This window comes from Rosa chinensis, chromosome 5, assembly GCF_002994745.2.
Source record: "Rosa chinensis cultivar Old Blush chromosome 5, RchiOBHm-V2, whole genome shotgun sequence".
NCBI classification, from domain to species: Eukaryota; Viridiplantae; Streptophyta; class Magnoliopsida; order Rosales; family Rosaceae; genus Rosa; species Rosa chinensis.
Window position 1 is genome coordinate 22663482 of NC_037092.1, and position 14435 is coordinate 22677916.

The 14435-nt window shown below is 35.9% G+C and overlaps 3 protein-coding genes across 3 annotated transcripts; 1 reads left to right on the forward strand and 2 right to left on the reverse strand.

The window, feature by feature from the left end:
* Window positions 1-16: 16 nt before the first annotated feature.
* On the reverse strand, window positions 17-4321 carry LOC112202839 (solanesyl diphosphate synthase 2, chloroplastic). The gene is made up of 6 exons (XM_024343853.2): window positions 3754-4321; window positions 3507-3631; window positions 1782-1909; window positions 1597-1700; window positions 1373-1500; window positions 17-890 (listed from the first exon to the last, which is right to left on the reverse strand). Exons 1-6 carry the CDS (start codon window positions 3983-3985, stop codon window positions 342-344), a joined length of 1266 nt encoding a protein of 421 aa, XP_024199621.1. The 5' UTR covers window positions 3986-4321; the 3' UTR covers window positions 17-341.
* Window positions 4322-7294: 2973 nt separating this feature from the next.
* Window positions 7295-8321, reverse strand: LOC112167672 (glucan endo-1,3-beta-glucosidase). Its single transcript, XM_024304719.2, has 4 exons — window positions 8194-8321; window positions 8070-8095; window positions 7743-7977; window positions 7295-7452 (listed from the first exon to the last, which is right to left on the reverse strand). The coding sequence occupies exons 1-4, from the start codon at window positions 8243-8245 to the stop codon at window positions 7427-7429; spliced, it is 339 nt and encodes a 112-aa protein (XP_024160487.1). The 5' UTR covers window positions 8246-8321; the 3' UTR covers window positions 7295-7426.
* Window positions 8322-9580: 1259 nt separating this feature from the next.
* On the forward strand, window positions 9581-14418 carry LOC112202486 (fatty-acid-binding protein 3, chloroplastic). The gene is made up of 5 exons (XM_024343499.2): window positions 9581-9986; window positions 12692-12793; window positions 13381-13536; window positions 13623-13837; window positions 14071-14418. Exons 1-5 carry the CDS (start codon window positions 9761-9763, stop codon window positions 14227-14229), a joined length of 858 nt encoding a protein of 285 aa, XP_024199267.1. The 5' UTR covers window positions 9581-9760; the 3' UTR covers window positions 14230-14418.
* Window positions 14419-14435: the final 17 nt, after the last annotated feature.

A 14435-nucleotide genomic window follows, 5' to 3' on the forward strand; every position in this document is an offset into this window, starting at 1 on the left:
AAGAGAAAAATACTGCTGAGATGGTTAAAAACTATATTATTGGAGAATATTATTATTGATGAGCAATGACTCAGAATTTCATCGTACAAGAAGTATAAATGATAATTTCATGGCCAAGTTGTGACAAAACAATTAACAGTATACTGAGCTGAAGCTGGAGCATATGAATGTCTCTACCCAATTTGCAAGCACTCGCGAGCAGCCTGTCATTGGCAGAAGCAATTGTAGATGTACAGAAAATGCTTTTACCGGTAGAAGCTTCAATTTTCGGCCTTTCTCCTTCTACCTAAGGAATTTTTGTTTCATAGAGGCTTTCCAAAAAAAAAAAAAAACTATCCCCACTAATCAATCCGTTCAAGATTAAACATCACCATATCCTCTAGAGCTAATCGAAATGCAGTCCGAGGAAGGCACTCGAGATTTTGGATTGCAAGCTGAGCTTTTTCTTTGGCTAATTCTTGTGCTTGTTCAATGCCGCCACTACCCTTAACCAAATCAATGGCTTCGTCAAGTGAACCGGTTTCACTGAATTCTGATTCAATCATATCTCTAAGTTTTGGCTCTTTCTCCAGAGCAAAAATAACCGGGGCAGTAAGGTTTCCTTTGGCCAGATCAGTTCCAGCAGGCTTCCCCAGCTGCTCTGCTGATTGTGTAAAATCCAATATGTCATCAACAACTTGGAAAGACAGACCAAGATTCTTGCCATAGTTATACATTTTCTCAGCTACATTGTTGTCAACCCCACTAAAAATAGCAGCTCCTTTGGTACTGGCAGCAATTAAAGAGGCTGTTTTGTAGTAGCTCTTGATTAAGTACTCGTCCAGTTTGACATCACAGTCAAACAAGCTAGATGCCTGCTTTATTTCACCACTTGCAAAATCTTTGATAACCTGCCATATGCACCCACACACTTGCATAAGCTAAAGGTACTTACAATTACGTAACAGACTGCAATCTCTTTCTCAGTTTTGGTTCTTTGATTTGTAAATTTAGATCTGTTATGAAAACACAAACAACTATAAGGGTCCATTTTGAATGGATTGAGTCCAAAAAGCTTTGGAAGTTTGGCTGTAGTTAGCATTATAAGGTCAAATTTCTTGTTTAGTCTATAACAATCCCCGTATCTCAAGATGGGAGCTAGGATAAGTATAAAAAAAAATAAAAAAATTAATAATAATAATAAAATGAAAAATAGAAAACCTGAATGACTCTTTGCACATAGATTTTTGAAATCCATTTCAAAGTTTTTGCATCTAGTCATATCAAATGCAGTCTATTTATGTTTTCCACTCTCTTCTAACACAAACAGCCTAACAATTGAAAGAAGAATGGGATTAAAGCCGTTTAGAGTAAGAATATGATATGGCTTTACCTGGCTAATGAGCTTAATGACCTGAAGATTTTCAAGATTTGCAAGATACCATGATGACTGTGCAAACATGAAGTCCCCAGCTAGCACAGCCACTCTTGTACCAAACATTTGATGAACAGTTTCCTTCCCTGCAATTAAGTATAAAATTCATTGGAATCTGTTCTAAGGGCTAAAACAGAACAAACAAATCTAACATAGTATGTGTGAAATCCATTGAAACTTACCTCTTCGCATGTCACTTTCATCCAATACATCATCATGTATCAAGCTTGCTGTATGGATCATTTCAATAATCTCTGCCAATCGTCGATGTTCTTTTGTAAGTTCCCTGCACAGTTCAGAAAGAAGATCATATAAGCCCCTGAAACATCATAAGATACAGTGCTTCAAGAAGTTGGAGAACACTCACTCCAACCCAACTATTTCTGCTGTTGCTCTTGAGACTAGAAACACCAAAGCTGGTCTCATCCGCTTCCCACCAGCGCCAAATATCTGCTCAGCTGCGGACATTAAGACCGGGTTTTCTGCACCAACAATCTAAAACAGCAAGTTATCAGAAATTGTGCTGCTCCGTAAAATTCTGTTCAGACATAAAGTAACAAATTTAAAGGCCTGATAATATAAATATAGCAGGAATTAAACTGCCCCTCACACTGGCCTGCATGCTAATCTAATTTTCCATACACTATCAGCACCCTATCAATCATACAGCAGCAGTAACCAGACAGAGATTTGGCGCACGGTAACAAATGGAGACATAATGTCATCCTGATTGATTTTCTATCACTTGATAAAGAGAAATATGTTTAGGAAACCAAATAACTATACAACGTTAAAGATCAAGTCCATAACCCCAAATATGGTCTGTCTACCTCAACAAAATCTATAAAGGTATGACATGAGGAACATAGTTCAACAGTGACAAAAAGGAAGAGTTGACATTTGTGGGAAAGGATAGCTAATATGGAGATTATACTATACACCAAGGCCTCAAGATTGGAAAAGTGTTTCCACAAGTCTAGCTGAAACTGACGAATATAACAAAATCAAGTCAGACTGTCCGATGATACTTTCTCTTTTTGAACCAGCTAATTTGGCAACAACAAGAGTGGGATAAAGGCAAGAATGATGACGATGATATTTGGATAATACAAAGAAAATAGATGAACGGGACAAGGAAAACAAGAAACAATAGGGTAAGAATTTTGTTGCCTACCCAAACAGCAGGGATCAGGTACTGCTGACCTCTTCAATTTGATATCTATGCTCATGTATAACTGATAAATCAGTCAAATAGTTAACAGCCAGATCTACACGACATGGACAGAATAAGTGAATAAGGATTCTATTCGCAACTAAGGCCCAGCAATAGAACGGGAAATGCAAGATAGGGCATCCAATATGAAGGAGACCTCCACTTATCAGCAAGGCATTGGCAGATATCAGGCTCAAAAGATGAAACAATACAACTCACATGACACCAAAGCACAAAAATCAACACACTTCAGAATTGTGCAATGATGCATATTATTTCTGAACCAACTCAAGTTGGTCTTTGAAATGTCTCAAACTCATAAGGAAATTAGTTCATAAGTTCTAATGTAAACCATCTCTTTTCCACAAAATACATATGTTAAATGGTATATAACATCATAGAATCAAACTAATTAATCACATAAGCATGCTGAATTTCTGTAAAACATTTCTTTCTTACTGCCTCCCAGAGAAAGAAACAAACATTTCCACTCTGCCTTAAGCAGTTCTCTGCCCACTTCAAAATCAAGCACATCACCACAAAACTAACACAGAGATCAGAACTACAGACAAGCACATAAACACATTTGTTCTGGTTTCTTAGTGGAATACTGCTTTCTTAGAAGCAAAACAAACATTAGTTCCTTAGCTTCAGGGGAAAATGTAAAAATCCTTTCTGTTCTTGAAAGGATGTCGCTAACTGATTCAAATTTAGCAACTTATAGAACACCATCAAGCCGAAAAGGATTGTTTAAAACTAAGCTTAGCCAACATCAAGAAATGAATAGAAATGTGAAAATGCACAGCAACATTCTAGACCATAAAACACTTTATAGCTATAAAACAACACAGCAGCAGGAGTTTCAAAAAGAGTACTTACTGACTGAAGATTTTGATTTAATGTCAAGAGGTCATCAGCTACTACTTCAAACAAATTCGTCAGTGAAATGGGCCTTCTCTTCTCTTCCTTCAACTCCAAGACACTTGGAAGGCCTTCAGGAACACCTGTATTGGTCCAAAAACAGAAACCAAAACTATAATTTCAACCATTGATAGAAAACAAGACTCTAACTTCAATTAACGAAAAGTCTAAAACTTCAAACGAAAAGCAAACAATAAAGTCTTACCATTTAGCAGAGTCTCAGCTGCATTCATTGAAGAAACTCCGCACCTAGTTCGGTCCCTCCCACCAAAAACTACCTGCCTAGCTCCATAACCTCTACTACTCCCCTTAGTATTTACCTTTCTGTAATTCCTTATTGAAGAGCGGTCCAACACAGCATTTGAAGAACAACCACAAGCCACCAAATCCAATACAGTTCTTCCAAAATCAAGACTACGGCATGTCATTGATATCATTCTCAGCAATACCCACAAACCCAAATCACCAAAACTCAAACTAAAACCAAAAACCCAGAAACAAAAATCAGTTCAATTGCTCAGAAACCAAACACCAGCAGGAAAAACAGTCATTCAGATACTTGTGAGTTGAGAAAACAATCAAATGGGCCACTGGGAAAGAAGCTTCTGTTTTCACATGCAGCACAGGTTGGAAGCAAAATTGAGTGGATCCAAGAAGCCCACATAGAGTTATGATGTATGCTGTGTTCCTTATCAGTTGGAGGGAATGAGATGAGTGACCCTCAGAGAAAGACTTGTTTTTGTAGTTTCTAGGTGTGTGTGTTTTAAGAGCCTAGAGATGAAGTGAAGGACTAGTCCATGTATATGGTTACAAATGCTTTAGCTGTTTCTTGTTGGTCAAATGAGAGCCAAAGAACCATTTCCCTCTAAACTACCGGTGCCTTCTTTTTCTGTTTTTTCATTTCTTTCTTTGGTCCAGCACTCCCACATGAATATAGATTTTCCTTTTTTTTTCTTTTTTTTTCTTTCAATCTTTCAACCCAAAAATATATAGATTTGCTTTTCAAAAAAAAAATATATATATATATATATGAGAAATATTTGAATAAAAAAACACAAACACATGTATATGGATTTCAACCTATTAGATCTCAATGATGCCATGGATATGATTTTTAATTTTAATTATTTTGCAATTATTACATTGTGCAAATTAATGCACATACTGTATGTTCACAAAATTGGGGGGCAACAACTGATCAACGTGGTTGTAAAGTTCTAGTCATTTTCATACAAAGATTCGAATTGATGTTACATGTAATAAACAGAGAAAGTTGGTGCAAGTCGATTCAAATCAAAACTATTCTCTTTACCCATCTATTACAAATGAAATAAAATCTATTGTCCAAAAAAAAAAAACAAATAAAGAAATAAAATTTATTTAAGTTATTTTCCAACCAAAAGAACTTCAACTCTTTCTTCTTAAAAGAAACATATAATCATTTTCAAAAAAAAAAACAAAAAAAAACAAAACATATAATAAAGAAGCCTGAATAGCTATAACGAACAGTAAGATTTGACCATTAATGACCGAAGTCTTGCGATTCATATCTAGTGATGGAGCGAAAATTTCATACCTGAAGAGATACTTCTGTAAACACAATCATGAATTTTCTTATTCGTTGTTGTTGCAAATCGAACAAAACGAAATCAACAAAGTCCTATCAATTCAAGAAATTTAAGATGGTTTAGCGAAACTTGAAATTTAAAAGAAGAATTAGAGAAAATGATTACCTTTTGTTTCATAGAAGTACCTAACTAGAGTAGAAATGGAGTAAACAATGTAGGGGGTGAATAACAAAAGAGGGAAAAGAACGAGAGGCTTCAACAATTTAACCGTTGATTTAGTAACCGAAAATTGCACATAAATCGATAGTATAGATAAGGACAAAAGTTTAATGGATATACGCAAGAGCCAGCTCCCCTTCTCATCCATGAGCAGATATTTGGTTAGGCTGCCGAACCAACAGACTTCTGCGCCTGACGAGTAATAAATCGCCACATTTCTTCATTTTAAAAAAGTAACGGTAATTTTTGGTACTTTCATTTTCAAAACAAGAGACATTCATAGTATGTTGCGTTTTTCTATTAGCTAGCTTAACAAATCCCAAGAAGTGCTCCTCATTGATAGCTTCTACATGTACATACTATGTTAGCCTTGAACACCATCGCAACAATTCTACCATTGTGGACTTCAACCATCTCAGCAACTATTTTTCTATACACCGGCGATGTAAGCAGTGAACCAAGAAATCCAATAGATCTCAACCGTTGATATTTATAGACAACTTTTTTTGTATAATAAAAAAAATGTACTTGACATTATCCACTCCTTCATTCTTGTTGGTGTAAGTGCACGTCAGTGCACTGAATACTCTCTCCTCATAAAATTGATTTTTCAAATAAAAAGGTACTTACAAAATGTAAGATACATACCGACTCATGCTATATATAAATAAAATCGAATAATTACATATAATGTATAAAAAAAAAAAAAAAAAAAATAATGATCGCGTTGGTCCCTCAACTTTCACTCAATCAATATTTTCATCATTCACATTTGAAAATATTACTTTAATTCCTCAACTTCAATTTCATCTCACACTTTCTTCCATGTCATTTATTTTCCTTACGAGTTGTTAAAATTTAGAGTATTTTTGTCAAATCTCAATAACTTCTAAGCAATTTTTGTCCTCGTGATCCTTCTTCGCTTCAATCCACGGTGACCTAAGGATCCCTCGAAACAACAGACTAGATCTCATACTTGCCACTAAAGTTTGGTCAACAGCCGACTAGATCTCCGCTGACCATCGTTAGGCCGCTAGAAATATACGTCCACCACGTACGCCAACTACAGTTGTCACTCGCCATAAGAAGATGTTGAGTTCCTGGCTTCCTGCACAAAAATGCTTGATCATACAAGACAAGAAACAAAGACAAATGATGTACGTCAAGAAGTAATGCTCCGCTCAGCGCAATGAAAACTCGCTTCGACCCGAAGAAACGAAGTCTGAGGCGTTGCCAAGGAGAGCCGCCATGGCTAGATTAATATATATACGATAGTATTTTGGAACATAAATTAGTATCACAAATGTAATCTTGATATATAGTACACTGTAGTATAAGTATAACATACTCCGAATTTTTAAACTTTAAATCTACTTTTTTTTTCGTATTCTTCAAAAACCAGTACTCCCAGAAGCATAGTAAGTTCAGGAGGTATTTCCATATGCCTTGCATGACAACTGATCATGTTTTTTCTGTGAGTTATTATTGATTGATAGGTAGGAAGGAAGGTGTGTGCATGTGAGCCCATTATATATTGATGAAATGGGACACATTCAATTATTTTCAACTCCATATGAATGTGACAGGAAGGAAGCCAATGAGGACCTCCATTACTGCGCAGTTTGGTTTCTTGCATTACCTCTCATTCAATTTATGTGATAACTTCAATCTTGTATGAAATATATACGAACTACGATTTTTATCATTTCACCACTGTTGAGTCATTAGAGACAATCTTCCTAGTTTCTCCTGCAAATGGATTATGGATGGTTCTCCATATGGTTTCCAACCCATATATATAAGACCAACATTTCACATTAAGTTTAAACCTATTGCATATGCTTATTGATTTTAGTCCTTTTTTTCCCTTCAAAAGCACTTCTTTCTTTTATCTTTATTATTTTTGTCAGAAAACAACAAAATCAGATAACAAAATTGAGGTAAACTGACAAATTGGCAGTCCTACAGAACAAAGCATGCATCCTGCTGCATATTTATTAGTGACATTGTCATAGTTTCTACACAGTACACACCACATCACCAAAATAGATCAAGGTGCATGTCCTTTGAAGGAGGCAGTTCTGCTCAAAATTATGCATAGATGCAGTCGCCATAACCTGCAAGTCAATACCAAACAGAGGTCAATAACAGTTGGCACTACTCATTTGAACGATATCTGAGATTTTGAGGGCATGGTTGAAAATCGGGACCTCGATGAACATTCAAGTGCAAAATGTGTAAAGTATAGGGGTATAAAAATTTGGGGGTTACGAGAATTTATAGGGATCGACCAGTAAAAATGACATCCTATTGACCTTCCATGCTTTACATAACCTTTCGTTGTTTGCTACAATTTAGACTTTTATTGAGGATTATAGTAATTGGCTTGCTGTAAAATGTGACTTACTTGGATTAGTCATGACAATAAGACCAGAGCACCTAAAATCACAGTTCCACTGGTTCCTTCCCTTAGCTTGGTAGTATAGATTCATGGCTATAGAGGCATGATTCATGAGATTATCCGGAGAGGAGCATGGACATCCACCTTGAAGAATCCGACAATCTACGTGAGAGCATGCGAAATTCAGATTTGCTAAAAGGGTCGCTTGGTCTGTTGAAGGTTTGGCCACACACCAAGTTTTCTGCATTTCCATAACAATATGAACAAGTCAGTTTAAAACGTGATCTACAGATTTGATTTGAGTTTATATTCAGTTGAGAAACTTGATATTACCTGCCCATTTACCATTACCAATATTTCTGCAAAAGATACAACCGTAAATATAATTAGCAAAGGATCCTAGGATTGCCCAATTCTTCAGCTTTTTATAAATTGTACTGGTAAGAAGTAAAAGTACCTGAAGCGAAGGACAAGAGCAGGAGCAAAAGAGTGAGAGTTGCTTTAGCCATAGAATTTACTGACTACTAGCTAGCTTAGCTTTTGATGAAATGAAAATGATGATACAATCACAGAAATGGAGGACTAAATAAAGTGAGAGAAAGGCAAAAGGCAACGGCTACATTGAGTTGCCGACCAAAGCAAAACGGCTATATTGCATGACAATGGAGCGTTTTGGGTTGGAATTCTCAGCTTTTGGGATTAGTAAACTGAAAAGGGACAAACAAAGGAGCTTTACACGTGAAGTGACTTTGTGTCTCTTTCACATCATTGTCTCTTGCACTTACTTGGGATTTACCATAAATTAATGGACTTGAAGTAAGCAGCAACTGATGGATCAATCATCAATGATTAGTATTTTACCATCAGTAAGCTTATCCTTTTACTGTCTCCAGAAAAGGCAAAAATTTAATTTTACCGTCTTTTGTATGTTGTACATGGGGATGATGAGAGTGGGTAAAAAACGTTTGATCTTCTTGGGTTACAAAATAGTCTCTCTGCTAAGTTTGAATTTTGGTCTCTCAATTTGGACCAAAAGATTAAAAAAAAAAATCTAGTTGGTATTTTTTTTTTTTTTGAATGGCTAGTTGGTAATTTTTATGCCAAAAGGCTTGTTGGTAATTTTTTTGAATGGCTAGTTGGTATTTTTATGCCACTTAAGTTAGAGTGTAATTAGTTAAATAGTGAAATTGAAATACACTCTAACTTAAACTGAAAATCACGATTTAACTTAAATCAAACACTTCCGGAGATCACCATTTAATTCAAAATCCAAAACGCAATTTGTACTAGTTAAGTGGTGATTTAAGTGGTGAAAATGTACTAATCACTATTTAATCCAAAATGTACTGAAATCACCATTTAATCCAATGGATCGTCTACAGTACATTAATGTACCGATACATTAAGTAGACTAGATTCAATACATAGGTAGACTAGCTCAGTATATGGGTAGACATGCATGAAGTTAGTCTATCCTTGTACCGAGCTAGTCTACCTATGTATTGAACCTACTCTACTTGATGTATCGGTACATTAATGTATTGAAGTATTTTCTTTAATCTAAAACCTAAAACTCAATTGGTACTATATTTTCACCACTTAAACCAAAATGTAATAGTAGTACATGCTTTAACTTAAATCAAACACTTTCGGAAATCACGAGACTTATTTACACTTGCCCACAAGTACAAAAAACAAAGTACCAAAGTCCAAACATGACTTTTACCATTTACAGAAGTTGGGCCATAATGGACCGTGGTAAATTTTTGGTTCTGTCTTTTTCGGAAATCGAAAAATTAAATGCGGGATCCAATTTCTTGATTTTAGCCTTTTAGGCTTGGCGACAACCAAACAATCTCGTTGAGATAGAAGTGAAACACACAACTCTGCAGTGTAGTTGAACCCACCTTGCTCGATCAGTTCTCAAAAGAGTTTCTCTTTCCTTGGCTAAAAAAGAAAAATCTGTTCTGTTTATCAAACAGTTGGACAGAACAGACTGCTTCAAAAACAGTTGAACTTCAAGAATGTTTGAAGCTGAAGCAATTTGCACTCCAGCATTCCTCCAATTACCCATTCCCACCAGAAAATTTATCTCCTTAAAACCCAGAATTGGGTTTCTGACCAGAGTTTCAACTCCAAATGTCTTGCTTTGCCAAACCCATCATTACTCTTGCTCTCTCTTTTCTACTCAACAGGACAGTAGAGCTCAGAACAGAAGCAGTTTCTCTTTAAATGCTTCCTCATCTTCAGGTGAGTCTAGCTTACTCATATCATGTTGCAGTTTTCTACATGATTTGTCTTCAATCTTATGCTATGTGAAGTCGAATTGTTTAAAAGTATGTTTCTTTGAAATTCAGTTGCCATGTTAAAGGGACAGACTTTGGATTATTATCACTTTCTTTACCTTCAAATACAAGTTGGGTTTTGGGTTTTGCAACAATAGCTGAATGCATCTAGAAGTACAATTGCTACTTTTGCAAAGAACATGTAGAGAAATGCCTGTATGTTACTGTAGGTAGTGTTATTTACTTGTGGAAACTATATGTTTAAAGAGTAGAAACACTGCAAATGTGATATGGAGAGGGTTACAAGCGCAACCTAGTTGAATTGAGAGTCAATTGATTCTGAAAAGTGGTGATTTCAGACAATTGTATGCTTATGGATCAGAAGTATACAAAATTTCAGAGTCCGGTGAAGTTGTTAAAACAAGGAATAGTTAGGTTGAACTTTGAGCACCATGGCTGACTTGGCTGCTCACTTTGGTTGGAAATTAGGCAATCAGTTGACTTGAATCTGAGAAGACAACAAAGGCCTGGTATTTGCAATCTTTATATTGTGATGTCAAAATGTGTACTTGAGAATGTGAGGAAAATTTATAGTGAAGCCTTTCTATATTGGTTATCACATTGGTACTTTTTAGATCCTTTTGCTGGCAAGTTTGTTACTTGCTCCTCTATGCACTGTTTTATGTGAAACCTCAATCTCTGAATTAGTTTCGTTTGTGTTCGCTCAAAAATTGTCCCGACCGCGTATCATGGGGCCAAGGGTATTTTTGGCTTACACGTGTCCTTCTATTGCGGTGACGTGTGCGCGGGCGTGCCAACTCGCGGTCGGGAGTCCAAGCGAGGTTTCGTTTTAGATTGTAGACATTGCGTCGATCTGGCTTCTGATCAGTCGATTGTGGGCCGAGGAAGAATCAATCTTGACCACGGGGTTCTTTCTGCCTTATATGCAAGGACTTTAGCACGGATCGGCCTTACCTAGCCGCAGTCTTCGTACTGTGTAACTCGGTGATTGATGTGAAAGTGAGGTGACGATGATTCTTTTTATGATTTACTTGATATTTGGATAAAGTAAATAACGTATGCAAAGTAAACACAGAAATGTAAAAGTGTAGCAAATAAAGATAAAGAACAAGAATGTAAATCGCGGGAAATAAAGTGCAGCAAAGTAACATCGCAAAGATAAATTGCTCGAGAACGGTAATGTAAAGTGCAGGAAAGATAAATATCAATAAAGAAAGCGATAAAATAAACATGTAAAGATTGATAACTGTTGTTGAAATGTATTGAGATAAAATTGTATAGTCGCGTAGAGCGTTTGGGTGAGGACCTCTAACAAAGATGCCTATGATCCTTTTTATAGTGAATGATACATTACTAAATAAAGAGAAAGATACAATCTTGGCTGTAACTGTCGAGACCGTATTGATTAAATAAATTCAAAATTGAGAATCAATGCGCGGTTATATGCATTTGAATGCCGTAACTGCTAACTTGAGAATTAAAACTCATAATCGTGCATTTAATCTCTGCGGCTTTTAAATATCTTGAATCATTTTAACACCTGCACCTAATTGCCTTTATGAACTTGACTAAGGGCTAGTTTGGGATTGATGTGACTTTTAAAAAAAAAGTGTTATGCTGTGTTGTGAGAATAATCAGCTGTGAGTTAAAATAGGTTCGTATTTGGTAAAGAATATTTTTAAAAGTGCTATCAGTACATAAAACAACGTCAGAACGTGTTTTAATTGAAAGCAGCTTTCAAAAGCAATCTTTGTGTTGCTTCTAAAATCTGTTGTCAGTGATCTGTAATTTTCAATTAACGTTGCTTTTTATTTATTTACCAAACACAATAAAATCTAAAAGTTTAGACAAAACCTGATTTTTTTTAAAAGCGAAGCAATCCCAAACGGAGCCTAACACCATTCAATTGCGACCATTCATTACGCCGCCGGAATTCAATAGCAATCATCCATTAGCGGCTGATTAGCCGCAGTCATTCATTACGCCTTGTGGGTCGGGGCCACTTGTCTGTCACTTGGGCCTTGCCAAATTTATGTGCAAACAGATTGATATATTTGCTTGTTAGACTTTCCTTTTCTTAATTCATAAATTACTCTAAAATCAGCCATCCTTTCATTTCCTTCGCTGTATTTAGAATATATATGCTTGATAATGGTTACTGTACCCTCATACAAGTTTTAAGGCTGTAAGGGTTGTGCTCCATCAATGTTTTCTGTAGATAGTAAACAGACCGAAATGAGCACTGGTAATCAATTTCGCTGTCTTATCAAGCTTCTACTCCAGGAAGTAAAATTCTTTTGTTCAGAAGAAATTCAGTAAAGCTTTACTCTGTTAGAACTTAGAAACATTGAATTCTATTGTACTAACTTGAAAGAGGTTTCCTTTCTGAAAGTCCAAGTTCTAGTAAAATGGAATTCAATGTTTTGATACTGTATTAAGTTTTGGTATGCAAACATTTATTTTGCTGTTTCATTTCAAACGTACACTCATACATTCTAACAAGCTCTCGTAGCTCAGAGCACCCGTTTAGTAAGTGGGAGGTCTTGAGCATTCACCAAAAAAAAAAAAAAAAGCGCACCGAGACATTCTCCTTTGATTGTATTCATAACAAAATCTGATGTATTTTCCCTATATAAACCAAAACTGCAGTTGGAAGTGCAGAATACATAGAGGAGCCTGCTACCAAAGTGAGATTTCAAACATCTTTGAGCTTGCCTGGGTGCTCGAGTTCATTGGCATTGCTTGGAACTGGTTAGTTTCTTCATATCTCTGCTATTTGATGAAAATAATGATCAGTTGAATTTTGATATAAAAGTCAAAACTAGAGAGAAGAAGCCTCTATGTCTCATGTTTCATGTAACAAAAAAGATAAAGCTAAAAGAAAATACACGTATACACGTGTAAGTATGTACTAGGTAGCATGTAAGAAAATTGGTTCTATTATTGATCTTCTGTTTTTAGTTGATACGTCAGGTAACAGTTTATACCAACGATGATATTTTTGTATGTTTAGCTCATCCTTTTCTCAGAAATGATAAAGAGTAGGAAAAAGCAATTCTCCATGAAAACTACAAGGTGCGATGTTGAAACTGGTAAATAACGGGAATATCAGTGACCCACTTGTGCAATCTCTTGATCAGGTGGTTGTTGGTTGGGGGAGGGGGAGGTCTTCATACTATAGGCTTCCAACACACCACCCAAAACATAAAGAAAGATAGCGTGCATTAAATTGAAGTTTTGTACTGTTTTCTTTAAAAATTCCGAGATTCAAGCAGCTTTTTAGTTTTTATGTGTACAATGCTTTTAGCATATAACTTTAGTGTTGGCAATGATTTCAGGATACAGGGAAAAAGTCTTTGCAATTATTGGCGTTAAAGTATATGCTGCGGGATTATACGTAAATCAGTCTATCTTAAATAACTTGAATGCCTGGAAAGGAAGATCAGCTGCTGAGATTCAGAGGGATCCATCCTTGTTCAGCTCCATTTTTCAATGTAATAACTCGAAGCAGATGCATTTTCCTTGATCTGCACACCGACACTCACACATAGGTTGCTGACATTAATTTTATTAATTGCAGCTCCTTTTGAGAAATCATTACAGATTATTCTGGTTAGAGATGTTGATGGGAAAACATTCTGGAATGCCTTGAATGATGCCATCTCTCCAAGAATCAAATCACCCACTTCTGTTGATGAGTCCGCACTGTCCACATTCCGCAGTACCTTCGAAAGGCAACCCCTTAAAAAGGGAACATTCATATTTTTGACTTGGCCGCAGACTTCCAAAATGCTTGTAAGTCTGAATTTAGAGTTCAACTACATTTTCTTATGGATGTGAACTAGTGTAGGCTTCTGGGAAGTTTTATCCATCCTTAAAATATTTTTTTAGACATATTCTAATACTACAATTTGTTGTTTTTGGGCATGCAAACATAAAACATCATTAACTTAAGCCTTCCTATACTATTTTATCAAAATTTTTACCTGTGTGCATTCTTATCCTGTTAGATCTATTGTGACATTCAGGTTTCTATCTCATCTAATGGGCTTCCGTCTAGTGTGGATGCTACAATAGAATCAGAAAACGTGAGTTCGGCACTTTTTGATGTGTTCTTTGGAGATACTCCAGCTTCTCCCCCCTTAAAGGCTTCTGTTGCAACTGGATTGGAATCATTCCTCAAGTAGATGTCACAAGTTAGTTTTTCATTTTTTTTTATCTTTTCTTTGGGGCATCTTGGTTGTTCTCTTATATGTATGAGTCCATTGACTACTTGAGCTGGCTTAGCTGATAAATAAAAGGTTACCTGAGCTGTAATCTGTTGTATGTGACTGCATAATTACCTTTGACTTTATCAAGAAATTGAAGAAATATAATATCAAAAGAATAATGA